Source organism: Myotis daubentonii, chromosome 2 (genome assembly GCF_963259705.1).
Source record: "Myotis daubentonii chromosome 2, mMyoDau2.1, whole genome shotgun sequence".
Classification (NCBI taxonomy): Eukaryota; Metazoa; Chordata; class Mammalia; order Chiroptera; family Vespertilionidae; genus Myotis; species Myotis daubentonii.
In genome coordinates this window covers 21623682-21641737 of record NC_081841.1, presented here as the reverse complement: position 1 = coordinate 21641737, position 18056 = coordinate 21623682, and the positions used below count along the sequence as shown (strand labels likewise).

General features: G+C 52.7%; 1 protein-coding gene across 1 annotated transcript; it reads left to right on the top strand.

Moving 5' to 3' along the window:
- Positions 1 to 4459: 4459 nt before the first annotated feature.
- On the top strand, positions 4460 to 17911 carry TNFRSF1A (TNF receptor superfamily member 1A). Its single transcript, XM_059682001.1, has 10 exons — positions 4460 to 4792; positions 12621 to 12774; positions 12987 to 13115; positions 13329 to 13478; positions 13721 to 13799; positions 15784 to 15857; positions 15960 to 16064; positions 16391 to 16419; positions 16606 to 16858; positions 16986 to 17911. Exons 1-10 carry the CDS (start codon positions 4754 to 4756, stop codon positions 17291 to 17293), a joined length of 1320 nt encoding a protein of 439 aa, XP_059537984.1. The 5' UTR covers positions 4460 to 4753; the 3' UTR covers positions 17294 to 17911.
- The last annotated feature ends 145 nt before the right edge of the window (positions 17912 to 18056 follow it).

The following is an 18056-nucleotide window of genomic DNA, read 5'->3' as shown; positions in this document are numbered from 1 at the left end:
ATCCTCACACCTCTGCAAGTCATCTCAAACTATTTCCTAAACCTGGAAGCTTTCCCCACCATGGTCTGGAGAACTCCTATGCATCCCTTAGAACCCCACACAGACACAACTACTTCTATGAAGGCTTCTGCCCCATCTTGTCTTCCCCAGAATTGATCACTCCCCTCTTCCCTGGACTCCCATAGTGCACCATAACATTGGTTGGAATGCTGATTTTGCATTTTACTTTCCTGTTCATTTGTGTTTGCCTCCCCAACTAGACTGTGAGCTCCTTGTAGTCAGGGACTGTTGTTCATTTATGTAACCTCAGGGTCTAGCCCAGTGTCCGACTTGGAGCACTCAATAAATAGTAGGCAGGCACTCAATAAATATTTGTTGCATAAAAAAATGTCTGGAGAGTTGAATGGGGTGCCCTCTAGGGGGTAGGGAGTGGATCTGAGTCCCTGGGTCTCTGCTCAAGCTCCTAGGAGGTCCTGGGGTGGGGGTGAGGGAGACAGACTCCTTCCCCTCAGCTTCACTGTGGAAATGACCATTTTTCGGGGGCCTCAGGAGAGACAAACTGTCCTGCTAGTTCCTCCATGGATATTGATATGCATCTGTTATGTGCCCATCACCATGTTAGGGTGGGAGGGCAAAGACATGGGCACTCCCCTCAGACCTAGTAGGCAGTGCTTGGGATAACTCCCCACCTCCCCCAGTCGCTGCGTACTCCCTCACCCGTCCATTGCCTGAACGTCCTTTTCCTCCCAACTTTAGTTACCATCATCAGCAACCTTTCATTCCATTCGCGGAGCACCCACCACTCACCACCCCGCTGCAACATAACGCCCTCATCTGCTCCCTCCCCATCAGCTGCACAGTTGTGCTGGAGGAGGATGAGACTCAGGCCACATTCTTCTGGACCCTCAAAGCCTGTGTATTCTCATGTATTCTCATTCTTGCATCATCCTAGAGTGAGAGCAGTGGGAATCCTCCCAGGTTATTTCTTAAAACTATGTTTTTTATTGATTTCAGACAGAGGAAGGGAGAGGGAGAGAGAGATAGAAACATCAGTGATGAGAGAGAATCATTGATCAACTGCCTCCGGCACACCCCCAACTGGGGATCAAGCCCACAACCTGGGCATGTGCCCTGACTGGGAATCAAACTGGGACCTCCTGGTTCATGGGTCAATGCTCAACCACTGAACCACACCAGCCAGGCCCTCCCAGGTTTCAATAGAGGAGAGACTGAGGGATGTCTGAGTGGAGCCCGGGTTTTCGAGCCCCTGGTTCCTCCCCGCACTGCAGCATGACACTTGGAACCTAGAAGTTACCCATCCTTGTCACTTTGCGGACATTTCCCTTACTGCCCTGATCTTACTCCCCTCAATTACAGTCTCCCTGTCCTGAGGAGCCAAGTGCATCTTGGGAAAAGAGGAAGAGATGGTGAAGGGAGTGGAGAGATGGATAAGGTTGTGACCAGGAACTGATGCGGTGCTTTCCGACTTCCCTTTCCTACACTCAAGCTGATGAGAGGGAAATGAGGGTGTTACAACAGTCTCTTCCGTCAGAGCCCTCAGGCTCAGTCCGCCCTGTGTACTCTCTGCCACAGCCCAGCTTTTCCCCACCTGTCCCCAGCGGCCTGTCCTCTGGCTGGGGTGGGCAGTCCTGTTGGACAGCTGACCTGTTACAGATAATGGCAGTCAGCTCCTCCCCACCTGGAGTTGTCTTGTCCTGTGGAGTTTCCACTCTGTGGGGTTTCCTTCTCTCCATCCTGTATCTATATGCTGCCCCTGGACCTCAGGGTTAGGAGTTAGAATTTGAGTGTTAGGGAGGATCCAGTTAAGTTGCCTTCTTTTCCTTAGCAGGAGACATAACTTGCTCAAGTTCATGATTCTTACAGAACCAGCCTGGAACCTGGGTCCCTTTCTATGATCCACAGAGTCAGGATGGCAGGGCTGCGGCTGCAACCCACATCATCCTCATCTGGAGTCAGTGCCCTTTGGATCACTCTGTACTGCTGTGGAGTGTGTGCGTGTGCGTGTGCGTGTGCGTGTGTGTGTGTGTGAGAGAGAGAGAGAGAGAGAGAGAGAGAGAGAGAGAGAGAGAGAGGTGATGGGGCGGGGGGACTCTGCCATCTGAAGCTCTCTTCTGTATCCTTTGCTCCATAGACCCTAACAACCAATTCTGTCATCCCCTAATTTGCTCCTCTTATCCCGTTCCCTCTCTCACCATTATTCCTTCTTCTTTCCCTGGAAGAAATTTCTCCATGAAACTAGTTAGCTTTTCATATTCCTAGGTCTATCTAACTCTCACCATCTTTTTAAAAACAATTTTATTGAGCCCTGGCTCGTTTGCTCGGTGGTTAGAGCATCGGCCCTCAGACCAAAGGGTTGTGGGTTAAATTCTGGGTCAAGGGCACATACCTGGGTTGCAGGTTGATCCCGAGCCCTGGTTGGGGCGGGTGCAGGAGGCAACTAATCAATGTGTCTCTCTCACATTGATGTTTCTCTCCCTCCCTCCCCCCCTTCCACTCCCTCTAGAGTGAGGATTAAAAAAATAATAAAATAAAAACAATTTAATACCACATTTCTCAAAACTTTAAACTTATTGAGTGAATTAGCATTTATCCTGAACAATGATAGAGATTCTCTTTTTCTACCAGGCTATGTGTAATGGCTTGAACAGTTGGCACAGACTATTAAAATTCCTTGTAACATTAAAACTAGGACATTGAGGTCATTATTAATCATTAACACAAACGGTTAATATTGCTGCCTCTTTCTTATTGAGTCCTTGGTATCCCGCAAACACTTGCTAAACACTTTGTATGCATTTACTTATCGGTGCCTGTGACGTGAGGGTACTGGGGTGTTCCCGTTTTGTAGGTGAGGAGCCTGTGGCCCTCCTTGCTTCTTCACAGTGGAAACTGGGCGTTCTGACTCTTGCACTTGATTCCAATGACTCTGCTTTGAGAGCCCTGCTTCCGGTCCACTGTACTATCCTTGGAGGCTCCCTGTGTGTTGGTAGAGGTGAGTTCCTCTGAGTCCAGCTTCAACTCTCCAGTTCTTCAGAGGCTGGGGGGTGGGGTGGAGTCAAGTCAGCCCAAGGTGGGGACATCCAAGCTCCATTCTCACCTATGGATGCTCTGTCCTTAGGATCAGAGAGGGGAGGCCAGGAAAAGCCAGGCAGGGTGGACCCTGGGGTAGGGAGCTGAGCTGCTGGATCAAGGGGAGAAGGAACCAGGAGCTCTGATTCCAAGTCACAAAGCCCTTGGACCTCACTCCTCTGTCTTCCTGCATTTCTAGCAAACTCAGCCACCAGAGGACCACGGGCCTGGGCTGGGTAGAGGGAAGGTCATTTTGTTCAGAGGACATTTGAGTGAACATTGTACCCTTGTGTGATTCATTTTGGAGGTGTCCTGCACGAATTGGGGTGACATAAAATGCCCAGAGTCAGGGAGTTGGGTCTGAACCAGAGGGCCAGACAGAAAAGTGGCCATGTGTCTAAGGTAGCAAAATGGGCCCCTGGGTTTCAGGGTCTTCAGGGAACATGCTCTGTGTGTCTCTGGCTCTCAGTTTCCTCATCTATAAAACAAGAAGGTGCAGTAGATGATCTCGAAGGTCGCTTTGGACTGAAATACAGAATGATATTTGGGAGAAGGGCTCTGGGAACGTATTAGTAATATCTGATTGAGATATCTGGAATTCCCAAAGCGTTTTCACAGATATGATCTCATTAATCCTCGTGACACCGCTTTCCTGTGTTGGTGGGATAGGCATTGTTCCTCTCACTCCATAACAAGGGAGCCAAGACCCAGTGGAGGTGCTGTGTGAGGTCCCACCAATGTTTGGTGGCAGAGCCAGGCTCAGCAGCTGTGAGACGCAGCCTAGCACAGGCTGGGTGAGAACCAGATTGGGGGGAGGGTGTGAAGGCCGCGAGCCGGCAGAAAACTGGGGTTAGGATTTACTTGGAGGTTTAGATTGGAGGGGTACATTCCCAAGAAAGTGGGAGGTGAGGGTGTCAGTGGAGAACTCTGGGAGAACGGGAAGTGTTACTGAGGAACACGGAGTCCTTGTCATGTATCAGACACGTATCTGCCCTGTTTCAATCAATCTTTACAGCAACCACTTGAAATGGGGTCTCACTATTTGGCACATTGGAAAGTAGGCTCAGAAAGTTTAGATTGTTTGTCCAAGACCACCCAGCTAAAAAGCAGAGGACTCTGAACTGTACCCCAGGGAATTTGAATCCAAAGCCCTGGGTCTGTCTATTGCTACTCAATTGGGAGAAGCCAGGGCATGGGGGTGAGGAGGGAGGGGGCTTACTGCGCGTGGGTGTTTGGTTGGGAGGGTCAGGTTGGTGGATCCAGGACTGTGGAACCTCCCACTGTGCTACAAAGAGTTAAAAAACCTTTGCCCCCTCCTCCCTCCTCTACCCGCCTCCTCCAGCCTCCTCCCCCAAGTCCTTCCTGTCTTGCTGTTGCAACACCCATCAGCCTCTTTCCCTTTCCCTCCCACCTCTTTCTCGTAGTCCGGGCTCAGGCTCGGGTTCTGGCCTTCGGGGTTTGAGGCCCCTGGGACTGGATCCTGATCTTCATCCCAAGCTCAACCCTCACTCCCCCACCTAAGGCCAGGGCTCCTCTTGGGATCTCCTGACCGGCTCATCCCGGGACTCCGGGACTCGGTGGATGCCACTTCGCCTGCCGCCACCACTGCTGCCTCTGCTGCCTGGGCCCTGATGGGGGAGTAAGAGGCCACAGCTGGCCGGACATGGGCCTCCCCACCGTGCCTGGCCCACTGCTGCCACTGGTGAGACCAGGGACCAGGGCGGAGGAGGCTGGTGGGCGCAGGGTGCCGCCGGCGGGCTGGAAGGAGCCCTCGCCGCCGCGGGGAGAGGGCCCATGGCCTGACCTCAGCCAGAAGCCCAGGTTTCTCTGAATCAGGGGCAGGGGAGGAGTTTGAAAGGTGGGGAATGAAAGGGAGCTCTGGCTCCTGATAGCCAAGGAAGTTTGCTGGGGTTAAGGGGTGTCTGAAAAAGTGGGGACAGGTGATGGCCGAGGGTGGGGCAGATTTGGTAGGGAAAGGAAAGGAGTGGGGGAAGAAGTCAGTCTCTCAGATTCCAGATGATTCAGAACTCTGGCCAGGCCCTCTGGTCAGCTGGCCGACCCAGGAGTGAGTTGGGGTGTGGAGGTGCGGCTGCCAGCAGGAGAGCAAACCCTGCTAGAGGCAGGAGTTGGGTGATAGTGAAGTGGGGAAACAGAGTCTGGGAGAGGGGGTAGGTGGGTGTGGTAAGTTTGGGGTGGCATATGGCGGGAGCTATGTGGGAATGGAGTGGGAACTGGCATGGGCCGCCTGTGGAGAGCATGTCCAGTGCTCCCCCCAGGCTGAGGCCTCCCACTGGGGTCGTTCTTGTTTGTTTTGAGATGCCACACTTTCAGTGGTAAATCTGGTACCAATGGGGGCATTCTTCAACCTCTGCCTCCGCCTCAGTTTCCAGGCTGGTGGCCTCCGCTGGACTGCCCCTCTCTAGGTAGCTAGCACCAGCTCCACCTGGACACTGTCCCTCTGCCTGCCTGCCGGCCCCTCCCCACAGCCCTAGACAACAATCCCTTGGTTTCTTCTAGAGTCAGTTTGAGGAAGTTGGAAGAAAGTTGTTTTCGTCACTGGAAAATGTCCCTTTCTCTTGCCTTGGTCTTATGTCAGGTATCCCTTATCACTCTCCGTGTCTGGAGTCACCCTGTGCAGATGCCCCAAGTCCCGCCCCCCCCCCCCCCCCACACACACACCTGGCTAGGTGCATTTCTCACCTGTGATGCCCAGTTTCTTCTGAGTCCCTGCCCACCCATGGCTCCTTCCTCTCCTCCCTCAGGGTGTTAACTTTCTCTTCCAGGAATCTCCTCAGACTTCTCAGAGTCTCCTTTTGGAAACCCTTTCTCTTGAGTTGCCTCCCTCTCCCTCTCTTTTCCATATTTCTAGACCTTAGTGTCCCACACAACCTCTCTCTACCCTAATCTTCAGGTTCTCCCACCTCCTGTCTCCCAGCCCCATCTCTTCCCTTCTCTCATGGCTGGCCTCCCAGGTCACCCCATCCAGCAGCTCTGCTATCTTATCTTTTTGGCAGTAGATTCAGTTCTGGCTCCCTCACATGCTAGTTGTCTAAACTTGAGCAGGTTATATAACCCCTCCATGCCATCGTTTCCTTATCTCTAACATGAACGTAATAGTCACTACCTCATAATGTTGTTTGGAAGATTAAATAGATCGATATAGATTAAATATTCAATTTATTAAGTGTCTGCTCTGTGCTAGAGACATTGTTTCAGGTGTTGGGACTACAGAATACACAAAATCACTCATAGAGTCTACATTCTAGAAGAGGGATAGGATATAGCAAATAGAAAGTGCTCCGTAAATGCTAGCTTTTACATCGTTAGTGTTAGGAGTCCATAGTAAAGTACGGTAGTCATTACTTGATAGCTACTGCATTTGGAAACCAGGGGACACAAATAAAGGAAAGTGTCTGGGGGCTGGGGCTGATCTGATCCAGCCCAGGTGAGAATCTGACACCAGCTCAGTCTGGAGTTGGAGGGGAAATGGGAGGTAGGCAAGGTCTGGATAAGGCTGTCCATGAACTTTCCAGCAGCTCACCATTCAGTGGGCAATTCAGAGCACACAGTGTGTATTTGTGTGTGTGTGTGTGTGTGTGTGTGTGTGTGTGTGTGTGTGTGTGTGTTGGGAAGGGAGTGGGAAAGAATACAGGAGAGAGCGTGACAAGCAAACAGGACGTTGCTACTCTCAAAAAGCTTACAGTCTAGGAGCCAAGACAGCTTTCAGCAAAAATGTGATTTTGGAACAGTGTGGAGGGAAATCTTCACGAAAGCATCGTGACGTGGTGCCCTGGGACACCAATGGAGTGTTGTCCAGCTGCCTTTTCTTGGGTAGCAGACCTCAACTCTAGTGTCTGTGCTCCTGTGCCCAGACCGCAGAGCCTACAAGTGGCTGTCTGCAACTGGAGAACTCATGAGAGCATGAGCGGTGTTGTTTCATCTCTGCCTCCCTGGTGCGTAGATTTTGAAAAAATATATGATTTTATTGATTTTTTTTTAGAGAGAGAGGAAAGGAGAGGGAGAGAGAGAGAGAAACACTGATCAGTTGCATTTCCCACCTGTGATGCCGTTTCTTCTGAGTCCCTGCCCACCTATGGCTCCTTCCTCTCCTTCCTCAGGGTGTTAACTTTCTCTTCCAGAAATCTCCTCAGACTTCCTCTGACCAGGGATGGAGCCCACACCATGGGTATGTGCCCTGACCAGGAATTAAACGGGGGACCTTTTGGTGCCTGGGACAGGTCGATGCTCAACCATCTGAGCCACACTGGCCAGGGCCCTGGGGCATAGATTGATTGCTCCTTAACTATTTGTTGACTGAATAAAGGAACAAAAGATTGGTTAGATGGGGTGAGGTAGGGAAAACCTTGTAGAAAAGTGGATTTGCCTTGGCTGGATGGCTGAGTTGGTTGGAGTGTCATCCCATCAACCAAAAGGTTTCAGGTTTTATTCTCAGTCAGGGCACATACCTAAGGTTGCAATTCCATCCCGGTCAGGACATGGGGTACAGTCGGGGTGTGGGGTGCATATGGGAGGCAACGGATCCATGTTTCTCTCTCATTCTTCCTCTCTCTCTAAAAATCAATGAACATATATTCTGGGGTGAGGAGAAAAAAAAGAAAGGAAAAGTGGATTTAGAGTTGAGATTCGAAGTCACTGACCGGCAGGGTGGCTAGAAAGAAGGGAGACTGGTTGAGGAAAATTAGAGGAAAGGAGAGAGGGGTTTTTGTATTGGGTGGTGGTGGCAGGAAGCTGAACGCCTTGGCTGGAGTGGAAGACCATGTTGAGGAACAATAAAAGAGAAGAACCTTGGCTGATATGGCTCAGTTGGTTGAGTGTTGTCCGTCCCATGCACCGAGAGGTCACTGGTTCGATTCCCAGCCAGGGCACATGCCTGGGTTGCAGGCTCAATCCCCTAATCAATGTTTTTCTCAATGATGTTTCTCTCCCTCTCTTTTCCCCTTCCTTCCTCTCTAAAATCAATAATAAAATAAAAAAGATTAAAAATTTAAAAAAAGAAAGAAATGAGCCCTAGTGGGTTTGGCTCAGTGATAGAGCATTGGCCTGCAGAGCGAAGGGTCCCGGATTTGATTCCGGTCAAGGGCACAATTCCGGTCAAGTGCACGGACCTCTGTTTCAGGCTCCTCCCCTTGCTGGGTCCCTGGTCAGGGCTCATGCGGGTGTCAACCAATCAATGTGTTTCTCTCACATTGATATTTCTCTCTGTCTTTTCCTCTCTCTTCCACTTTCTCTAAAAATCAATGGAAAAATATCCTCGGGTGAAGATTGAAAAAAAAGAAAGAAATGAGAAAATTGGAGGGAGTGTGGGAGGGGATGAAAAGAGAATCTTGAACTGTGGTCCCAGGTGCAGGAATTCATTCATTCATTCATTCATTCATTCATTCATTCATTCAGAAAGGGTTCTCTGAGGGCCCACTGACCAGGAATGTGTTCAGAATAGTAGTGAGACACCTCTGCTATTCTCAGGATAGCAGTGACCTGTGGAAATGATGTCGAGGTCAGGTTCTGGAGAGGAAGATTCCCACACATGTGGGTGCAAGTTGAAGCATGAGTGCAGATAAGGAAGTCTGTGGGATGGGTTGGAGCAGGAAAGGGGCTGGCAGTCTGCTGGATGGCAGTTGCAGGAATCCAGGTGTGAGGCAATCATGGACATGGAGAGGGCCTTGAGATCACAGAGGAGGGACTGGCAAGAGGAATGACCGACTGGATGGCAGCAGAGGTGGGGAGGGCCCTGAGGAGAGAAAGGTGGCAGAGGTCTCAGCATTGGTGCTGAGAAGTTGGTGGTGCGACATTTTTCTAGGGCAGGAGATTGATGGATTTAATTCGGGGCCTGCGAAGGGTCCGGGGAATAGCCAAGTGAAGTACGTGTCTTAACAAGCCAGAGCAGAGGTTCTCAAACTCTTATCGGCCTTTGTATCATTCGTAGGTGCTGCTTTTACTCACCAGTGACTCTCAAAGGGAGAGTGTGTGTGTGTGTGTGGGGGGGGGGGGGGCACTTATCACAATCTCCAGTGAGGGTGTGCATGTGTGGGATGGAGGCGGGTACTTTAAGAACTCTCCCCTGGAGATAAACATATTCCTAAGGGGAGGCGGGACACTGACTCCCTCTTTGGAAATCATTGGCTTCACCTGGAGTGGAGGGCAGATCAGCCATTAGGTCAACCTTGTTTTGTTTTTTTTTTGCTCCCCAAGTTCTGGGTGCTGAGAAGATACCCAAGAAGATAGGCCACTATCTCTGACCAAGATACTCTCTCTGGTCTCTTAGAGAGTTTATGGTCTAGTGGGAAGATCATATCTACTTACCCAAGATAATTCTATTATGATAAGTGCCAAGAATACATAAAGTTAATTCGTGTTATTAAAGTTCACAGGGGGCTGAGCATCCAATGAGCTTGGGTAGGGGAAGCCTCATTAATGGAGGGCTTCAGGGCAGGGAGGTGGGATTGCAACGGGGCTTTAGAGAAGCTGCATGAGCTCCTCAAAGGTTCTGACATTAAGTGAACAAACACAGTGTAATGGACAAATTCTTACAGGGGCCCTAGCCCATGTGGCTCAGCTGGTTGGGCATCGTCCCGTGCACCGAAAGGTTGCTGGTTCAGTTCCTGGTCAGGGCACATGCCTGGGTTGCGGGCTCAATCCCTGGTAGGGGATGTGCAGGAGGCAGCTGATCCATGTTTCCCCTCTGATGTTTCTCTCGTTTCTTCTCTCTCTAAAAACCAATAAAAGTCTTTAGAAAATTCTTACGGGGGAAGGGAACAGCTGAGCAGTCTGGCGAGATGGCTGGGTCAGAGTAGACCACAGGGTCGCTTTCCACCCCCTGCTGCAGCCCCAGCACAGGAAGTCGAACTTCAAAGCCTCCCCAGACGGAAGTTGTGGGGGAGTTGAAGGGGTGCTGGGCCACCCCCTCAGCTGTCTCTCCACAGGCACCCCCGGCTTCCTGCCCTTCCCCTGCTCCAAGTTACAGTTACACAAGCTGGGGTCTGGGTGCTCTGAGCTCACCTGCTTCTGCTGTTTTGCTGCAAGATGCAGCTGCTAAGGATGGCGCTCACTGGAGCCAGCCAGTGCTAACAAACAGTGCCGCTGCTGGGCCCACAAGAGACCTGGGCGATGGTACTGACTGTCTGGCATCCCTTCTTGTTTGTTCTCTCCTGGACGAGGGTATTCAGGGCTCCGAGGTTTTCCTGTGCTGCCTGTGTGTTTGGGGAGGGGCTGAGGAGGCAGAACTAGCTTTATTTCCTAAGGATCATCTGGGAGCCCAGAGAAGTCCCCAAACTCAACCTAACTGGTCAGAACCTGGCAGCCAGGCTGTGGGAAGCCTTAGCTGGCTTCCTTCTGGAACTGGGGCCTGGGAGAGAACCCAGGGATGGGGCTCATCTGTAGGGACGGGTTGAACTGGGAGGAGGAGCCAGGACTGGGCCTAGTCTAAAGGAAGGATGCTGGGGGGTGGGAAGGAATTGGGGAAGGGATTGAGTGGCTCTCAGGGAGGGGTGGGTAGTGACTTGATGGGAGGAAGCCAGGGGTCGAGGGAGACTTCCCTTTGGGATGGAATGGGAGAGGGAGCCACTTCCCGAAATACAGGGGCCTAGTGGGACAGGGGTCGGTTGCCTGGCTCTTTTGAGAGGGCGGGGAGGGAGGAAAGGGGGCGCACAGGAGGAAGGGATCCGGTGCTACCAACTGCTGGCTGGCCCCTTAGTCTTTCTGCTGACTCATGACCCCTGAGGAGCTGGGGAACTGCTGGTTCCCTCTCCCCTCCCCCAGGTCCTCTCCCTCCCTTTGGCCTGAGTCACTGGGCGGTGCTTCTGGGAAAAGATTTCCCTTTCCCGGATTTGACTTAACCCCCAAAGTGCTGCTGGAGAGGGGACACGTGGCCGAGAAAGCTTCCCTCCCTCCCGCAGTCCTGGAAGTTTATTCTTCACAGGATGAGGTCCCTGAAAAGCTCCCCCCAAGACTGTCCTGGAACTGGAAGCCCCCCTCCCACGCGCCCCCCCCCCCCCGCAATCCCCCCCCCCCTTCTTCCTGGCTCTGCCTTTGCTGGTTGGCTTGGCTCCCAGCCTCCTGGATGGAATGCCAAGTGCCCACGACCTTAGGTGCTGAGCTCTCCTTCGGGAAAGCTCTCCTTTTGGGATCAGGAAGTTCTTCTCATTAACTTCTCACACTCTTCCTGTTGCCCTGGAAGCCCCAGGCCTGCTCAGGGGAAATGCTGCAGCGCCTGCCTGCCTGCCCGCCTGCCCACCGCCCGGAGTGGGCCAGGAAGGGCCGCTGCCCTCTGAGGAGGGGGGCATGCCTCTTGGGGAGCTGCTCCGGTTTGCTGCTGTTTCTGAGCGAGGCTTCCCCTGTGGATGCCCGAGGCCCGGGCGTTTAGGTTGCTGCAGCGTCTGCCAGGGGGTGACTGAGGTGTGTGAGCTGCCTAACTGCCTGTTGATATGCGGGGCCCCTGGGGCTGTGGGCTGCTAGGCCCTCCTGTCCGGGCCGAGGTTTCCGTGACCTGATGAGTCTGTGGCTCCCCATTATTTAATGTACTTTGAGGACATCCTCTTTTCTTTACATAAACAGCTCTTACAGCAGAGAAACAAAAACTGAGAACTAGGAAAAGCCAGCAAGAGGCTGACAAAGAGCAAAGTCTGGGTTGGATGGAGCTCAGCACTGACCCCTGGCTTTGCTGTCCAGGCACCTAAGCCAGAAATGGGCCAGTGAGTCAGCTGCCATGGGCTTGCCCAAGGCTTCCAGAGTGTGCCTCGGTGTGCAAAGAGCTTCGGGACTCCCTGGCCCCCCCTTTGCTCCTGACTTGACTGAGACTTAAGCTGGATCCCCAGCCTCTGGCCAGTGCCAGCTGCATGTAACCGACATGCCTTTGCCTACTCCTGTCTTCATGGGAATTTTGTCACCCCCCCCCCCCCCATTCTTTGACTCCCCTCCCACTGGCCCTGGCCGACCTGGAGTATCTGTGCAGATTAGGTGGTGGAAGGGGTGTGGCATAGAGTCTGAGGGTGGGATTCTGAGTGAGTTTTTGATACAAGAAATTTATCAAGAAACTTGCTTCTGCGTGCTGCCCAGGAGTGGTGCCCACAGGGACATGGAATACCTCCATTCCACTGTGATGTGACTGAGAACCTTGTTGCTGGTATAACATAAAAGAGGAAAAGGGCACAGACCCCCTGGCCACCTCTGCGAACGTTCACTCTGTGGTAACACAGCACTCAGATGGAGAAACAAGCTCATTCCTTGGGACTGCTTATTGGGAAGGAAGGGGCAGAACTGAGGTAACCGATCAGTCCCCAATTAAAAAGACAAAACACCTCCCTTGAACATCTGCCCTGTGTCCAACACTGTTAGCTGCTATGGGGAAATAAGGATAAAGATACAGCTGGGCCTGGGGTCCCCCAGACTTGAGTTGAAGGGACATAGGTCATTACTACACAGAACAACTAGAGGACAGTTAAGCACGCGATTGCACGGTGCCAGCTGTTCAAGCTTAGATCCTGATGGGATCTCCTCTACTAATTCTTCCCCAGGTGCTCCTGGCTCTGTTGGTGGAAATATACCCCTCAGGGGTTATTGGTCTGGTCCCTCACTCCAGGAACCGGGAGAAGAGAGAGAGCCAGTGTCCCCACGGAAAATACGTCCACTCTCTTAATAGCTCCATCTGCTGTACAAAGTGCCATAAAGGTAGGAGGAAGTGGTAACCGTGAATCTCCTCGTTATGGGTCCTGCTACTTTCTTTCCTTTTGTCCCCAAGTCTCCTAACTTAGCTGCTTCTCTCTGGCTGAGATTTTCTCCCTCCTTTCCTCTCTGGAGAGGTGGCCCAGGCTGCTTTCCCTAGCATGGAGCTCCTTCCATGAGCTCTCGCTGCAGCCTCATCCAGACCCTCCCAATCACAGGGACCTACCGGTACAATGACTGTCCAGCCCCAGGGCGGGACACAGAATGCAAGAAGTGTGAAAACGGCACCTATACTGCTTCGGAGAACTACCTCAGTCAATGCATCAGCTGCTCCATATGCCGGAAAGGTGAGTCTCAGGAGAGGGCAAGGGCTCCAAGTAGGATGGGCCAGGTGGGCATTGAGAAGGGTGTGCGTGCCTATCCACCTGGGAGGGTGTGCAAGTCTGTGCTGCTGGGTGCGGGCAGAAGTGCGTGTGCCTGTGAGATAGAGTGCGTGGGTGGGCGTGAGTGCGTGCCACAGAGAGAGGAGAGGCTCCTACCCCATCTCTTCCTCTCACCAGAAATGGACCAGGTGGAGATTTCTCCTTGCACAGTGGATCAGAACACCGTGTGTGGCTGCAAGAAGAACCAGTACCAGGAGTCTTTGAGTGACACTCTTTTCCGGTGCCGGAACTGCAGCCCCTGCCTCAATGGCACGGTGCAAATCTCCTGTGAGCATGGCCCTCCTGACCCCAGCCCCATCCTCATTGCAGGGGTGGGCCCTGTCTTAGGGGGAGGGTCTCCCCCTTTCTGCACTCCTTCCCCAAGAGGCAGCACTTTCTATCCTTCCCACTCCTGCAGTCTGTGGGGACACCTCCACTCGGGCCATCTATCCTGGGTCCTCCCGGCTCCCGCCCTGCTCCTCAGGCTGCAGGCCAGCCCTCCTGTAACTGTGCTGCCCCTCTCTTCACAGGCAGTGCGAAGCAGAACACCGTGTGCACCTGCCACACAGGGTTCTTCCTAAAAGACAACAAGTGCGTCCCCTGTGATAAGTGAGTATCTCCCAGCTGCTGGGCACTGGGTCAGGGGGCACGGGGTGGCTGTGGTGAGAGCCACCAGCAGGACAAGGGGGACACCCCAGGGTGCTCTGGCTCCCACTGGTTGTTTGAGTGGGAGACACTTCATGTCAAGACAGCAGGTAGACCTTCTCCTTTCTCCCAACTTATCGGTCAAATCTTAAGAAGTCTTTGGGGATAGAGGCTCAGACACCAGGGACTTGTAGTTCCCCTAACTCAGGCATTCAGATTCCTCTTTTTTTGACATTGAAATCCTTGGGTGACAGTGCCTATAATTAATTCACATCTCTGAAATCAGACTGCATCTGACAACAATGGATGCTGTGGCATGGTTTAACTGGTAGCTCTGTGTGAGTGTTTTATGCAAATAATGGTGCCTCCTAGTGTTGATGGTATCGTAGGTTTCATGCGATATGGTATTTCCTCCCCAGTCCCTTTGACCAGGCCTCCTCACTCCTGGCTGTTCTTGCATACTTGCTTGCAAAGAAAAAACTCTGAGAGCTCTAAAGTTGAACTGACCTGGGTTTAAATCTCAACCTAGCCATTTATTGGCTGTGCACCTTTGGGCAAGTGATGTAACATCTCTGAGTCTTAGATTTTTTTTACCTTTAAAGTATGAGTAATGCCTGGCAAGTGTGGCTCATGTGACTGAGCATTGGCCCATGAACCAGGAGGTCACGATTCCATTCCCTGTCAAGGCACAAACCCGGCTTGCAGGCTCCATCCCCAGGAGAGGGCATGCAGAAGGCAGCTGATCAATGATTCTCTCTCATTATTGATGTTTGTTTCTCTCTCTCCCTCTCCCCTCCTCTCTCTAAAAATCAATAAAATATGTTAAAAAAAAGTAAGGGTATAATGACATCCACTTGGCGAAGTTGTAAGAACCACGATATATAGCCACAAAATGTCCGACAAGAAACTCTTCTTTTTCCCGCTAAGTTTTGTCTCTGCTTGAAAGAGCTTTACACCCATCCCATATGGTTCTCATCATGCACTTGTGAATCTGAATCTTTCTGCTTTCAGATTCCTGGTGAGAACTCACATTTTCAAGGTCCTTCTAGGCCTCCCATGGAGTTCTCATCACTCCACGCTGCCCAGTAACCGCTCCCAACATGGGAAGATGTGTTTGTTCTAGAGTGCTGTCTGGTGCCGGCCAGCAATGTGTATTTTTAAATTTTTCACATGCATGTTGGACCCCTCCCTCAAAGTCAGGTATTGTCTATAGCAGTGCCATCTTGAGAAAAAGCTCTTTAACCTCTCTTTGCCACAGGATTCTCTTCAGCAGAACAATGATAAAGTAACAATCCAATGACAGCTACCATTTGTTGAGCACTTACTATATATATGTCAGGCAGGATTTTCTCACTCAGTCCTCAATCCTGATAGGTGGGTAGGATCCCTGTTTTCCTGATGAGGATACTGAGACATACAGGTTACATGACTTGCTTGGAGTCACACTGCTAGCCTATGACTGGGCTGGAATTAAACCCCAACCCTGACTGCTTTTAACTGTTTTCCTACACAGCCTCTTCAAGATCAATTACAGTTTTAAATTATTTAAAAAATATTTTTTATTGATTTCAGAGAGGGAGAGATAGAAACATCAATGATGAGAAAGAATCATTGATTGGCTACTTCCTGCACGCCCCCTACTGGAAACTGAACCCACAACCCAGACATGTGCCCTTGATCGTAATTGAACCCGGGACCCTTCAGTCTGCAGGCTGACGCTCTATCCCCTGAGCCAGACCAGCGAGGGCTAAATTAGATGATTTTGTGGTTCATTTGTTTCATTCCTTTGCATCAATTCCCAAGCTAGTTTTAATTTTCATTCTTTTTCAAGAGGTAGTTAAAATACTTGTAAAGCAGAGACTCCTCAACAATGTGTTTTTTTTCTTTATTTTTTAACCTGTATTCCTATGGTAGGGCCCCTACTCACCTGCGCAATTTCTTCCTTTAGTTGTGAGAAAAACACGGAGTGCACAAAGTTGTGCCCATCCACAGGTGAAGTTATTGGGGGCTCTCCGGACTCAGGTGAGGAGAAATAACCGGGTGCCCATGCTCACCTGCCCTGTCGTAACCTTGCCCCGGCTTCCTCCTGCAGCCCGCCCTGATCACAATCTGCTTTGTCCCCAGTGCTGTTGTCCCTGGTGATCTTCTTTGGTTTCTGCCTTTTATGCCTCCTCTTCATGGGCTTAACATGCCACTTCCAACGGTGGAAGCCCAAGCTCCAGTCCATTGGTGAGTGGGGCCTCTGGGAGGGGAAAGGGTGCCAGTGGGGACGTGAGAGGAGGCCGGGTGGTAAGACCCACCGGTGTGGTAAGAGGCACCAGCGCGCCAGTGAGGAGGGGAGTGAGCATCCCCCTAGTTCGCTGTGGGGCTCCCTTGGTGGGAGGTGGCCCTGGATGGTGGTAAGAGGTCACACTGCATCAGTAGCTCTCTCATCCCTGGGACTACATAGGCCCTGAAGCATGTCACCACAAGTCCCCAGGGCCAGCCCCAGGATGGGCGCCAGGGCTGAGAGGGGAAGTGAAATTTGTGACATTGTCTCTCATTTTTTTTCTCAGTTTGTGGGAAATCGACACCTGTAAAGGAGGTAAGATGAAACCAGGGATCCCTCCCCCGCTTCTCTGTCCCTTGTAATCTTGTAAGAATCAAATTAGGTATTGTCGCCCCTGACCCTGAGGATCCCCTAACTCCCTCTAGCCCCAACCCCATCCAGAATGAAGAGGGCCGGGCTGTTTTCACTCTCCCCACGAATGCTGTACCTCGTCTCTTTCAGGGGGTGCCGGAGCTCCTGGCCACCGCCCCTGGCTTCAGCCCCACCACAGGCTTCAGTCCCATCCCCAGCTCCATGCCAAGTTCCACCTTTACCCCTGGTGACTGGCACGACTTCAGAGCTGCACCACCGCCCAGAGAGATGGCCCCATCCCACCAGCAGGCCGGCCCTCTCCTCACGGCGGCTCCAGCCTCCGCCCCCACGGCCACGCTTCTTCAGAAGTGGGAAGGCAGCACCTACACGCAGCGCCCAGAGGGTGAGCGCCCAGCCAGGAAGCCCGGTGGGGGTGCAGGCGGGTGGGGCTCCAAGAGAGCAGATGCATGAGCCGGGAGCCGGCCGGGCCTGGGAGCCGCAGCCCCATGTTCACCCCCGCTTCCTTGCAGCGGACCCAGCCATGCTGTACGCCCTGGTGGACTGCGTGCCCGTGTTGCGCTGGAAGGAGTTCATGCGGCGCCTGGGGCTGAGCGAGAACGAGATCGAGCGGCTGGAGCTGCAGAACGGCCGCTGCCTGCGGGAGGCGCAGTACAGCATGCTGGCGGCCTGGCGGCAGCGCACGCCCCGGCGCGAGGCCACGCTGGAGGTGCTGAGGCTCGTGCTCCGCGACATGGACCTGGGGGGCTGCCTGGAGGAAATCGAGGCGGCTCTGTGCGGCCCCGCCTCCCTCTCCCTGCAGCCGCACCTTCCCCGATGAGGCCATGCCCTCGGAAGGGGCCTGCCCCGAGGACCCGAAGACTTCCTGCCGGGGGACCTCTGAAGGACTTCGCAAGATGCCCTCTGGACCTCTTTTTTTTTCTGCAGAGGAAGGGTCTTGGAGGGGCAGGCATGAGCTGGCAGCCACTTACTTGGTGCTACTCCCTCAGTGTTCAGAGCTCTCTCAGCTGAGCACTGCCGGAGGGTCAGCTGTGCGTGTGCGTGTGCGTGTGCGTGTATGTGTGTGTGTGAGAGAGAGGGAGAGAATGGAGATGGATAGATGCGTTGTGTGCGGTTGTGAGAGTCTGAGTGTGCCCCGAGCCCAAGCGGGTGGTTGGGACGGCAGGCGCCATGCCTCATTCCTGTTTTGCCTGGAGGACCCATCAAGGCCCTTTAGCAGCCCTGGTTGGTCCCTGGGCCTTTTCCACAGCCCATAAGCAATCCGTATCAACTATGTCATGCTAATCGAAACCTGGCACCCCTCCAGTCCCTGCCTGGACAAGCACAGAGTAAGCTGGACTCTCCCCGGCAGGGACAGGCACACACCCTGGAGCCTCCCGCTGGAGCTTGGACTTCTGTAAATACACTAAAACTGGAGAATTAAAGCTCTGCTCCTGGAGGGAGTGGTCTTCTGAGTGGCGGTGGGAGCCCGGGGCCGGACCTGGGTCCCGCTGGGTGGGATGGTGACAAGTCCACTCGGGCCAGGTACCCCACCACCATCATGCCCGCTGCCAGAGGAGCAGCCTGTGAGCACTGCTACCCCC

Bases quoted from the DNA above. Each gene is read 5' to 3' on its own strand.
- TNFRSF1A (XM_059682001.1), top strand. From the start codon at position 4,754: ATGGGCCTCCCCACCGTGCCTGGCCCACTGCTGCCACTG. The intron at 12,775-12,986 runs GTAGGAGGAAGT...TCCCAATCACAG, and splicing joins CTGTACAAAGTGCCATAAAG to GGACCTACCGGTACAATGAC. The intron at 13,800-15,783 runs GTGAGTATCTCC...TTCTTCCTTTAG, and splicing joins AAGTGCGTCCCCTGTGATAA to TTGTGAGAAAAACACGGAGT.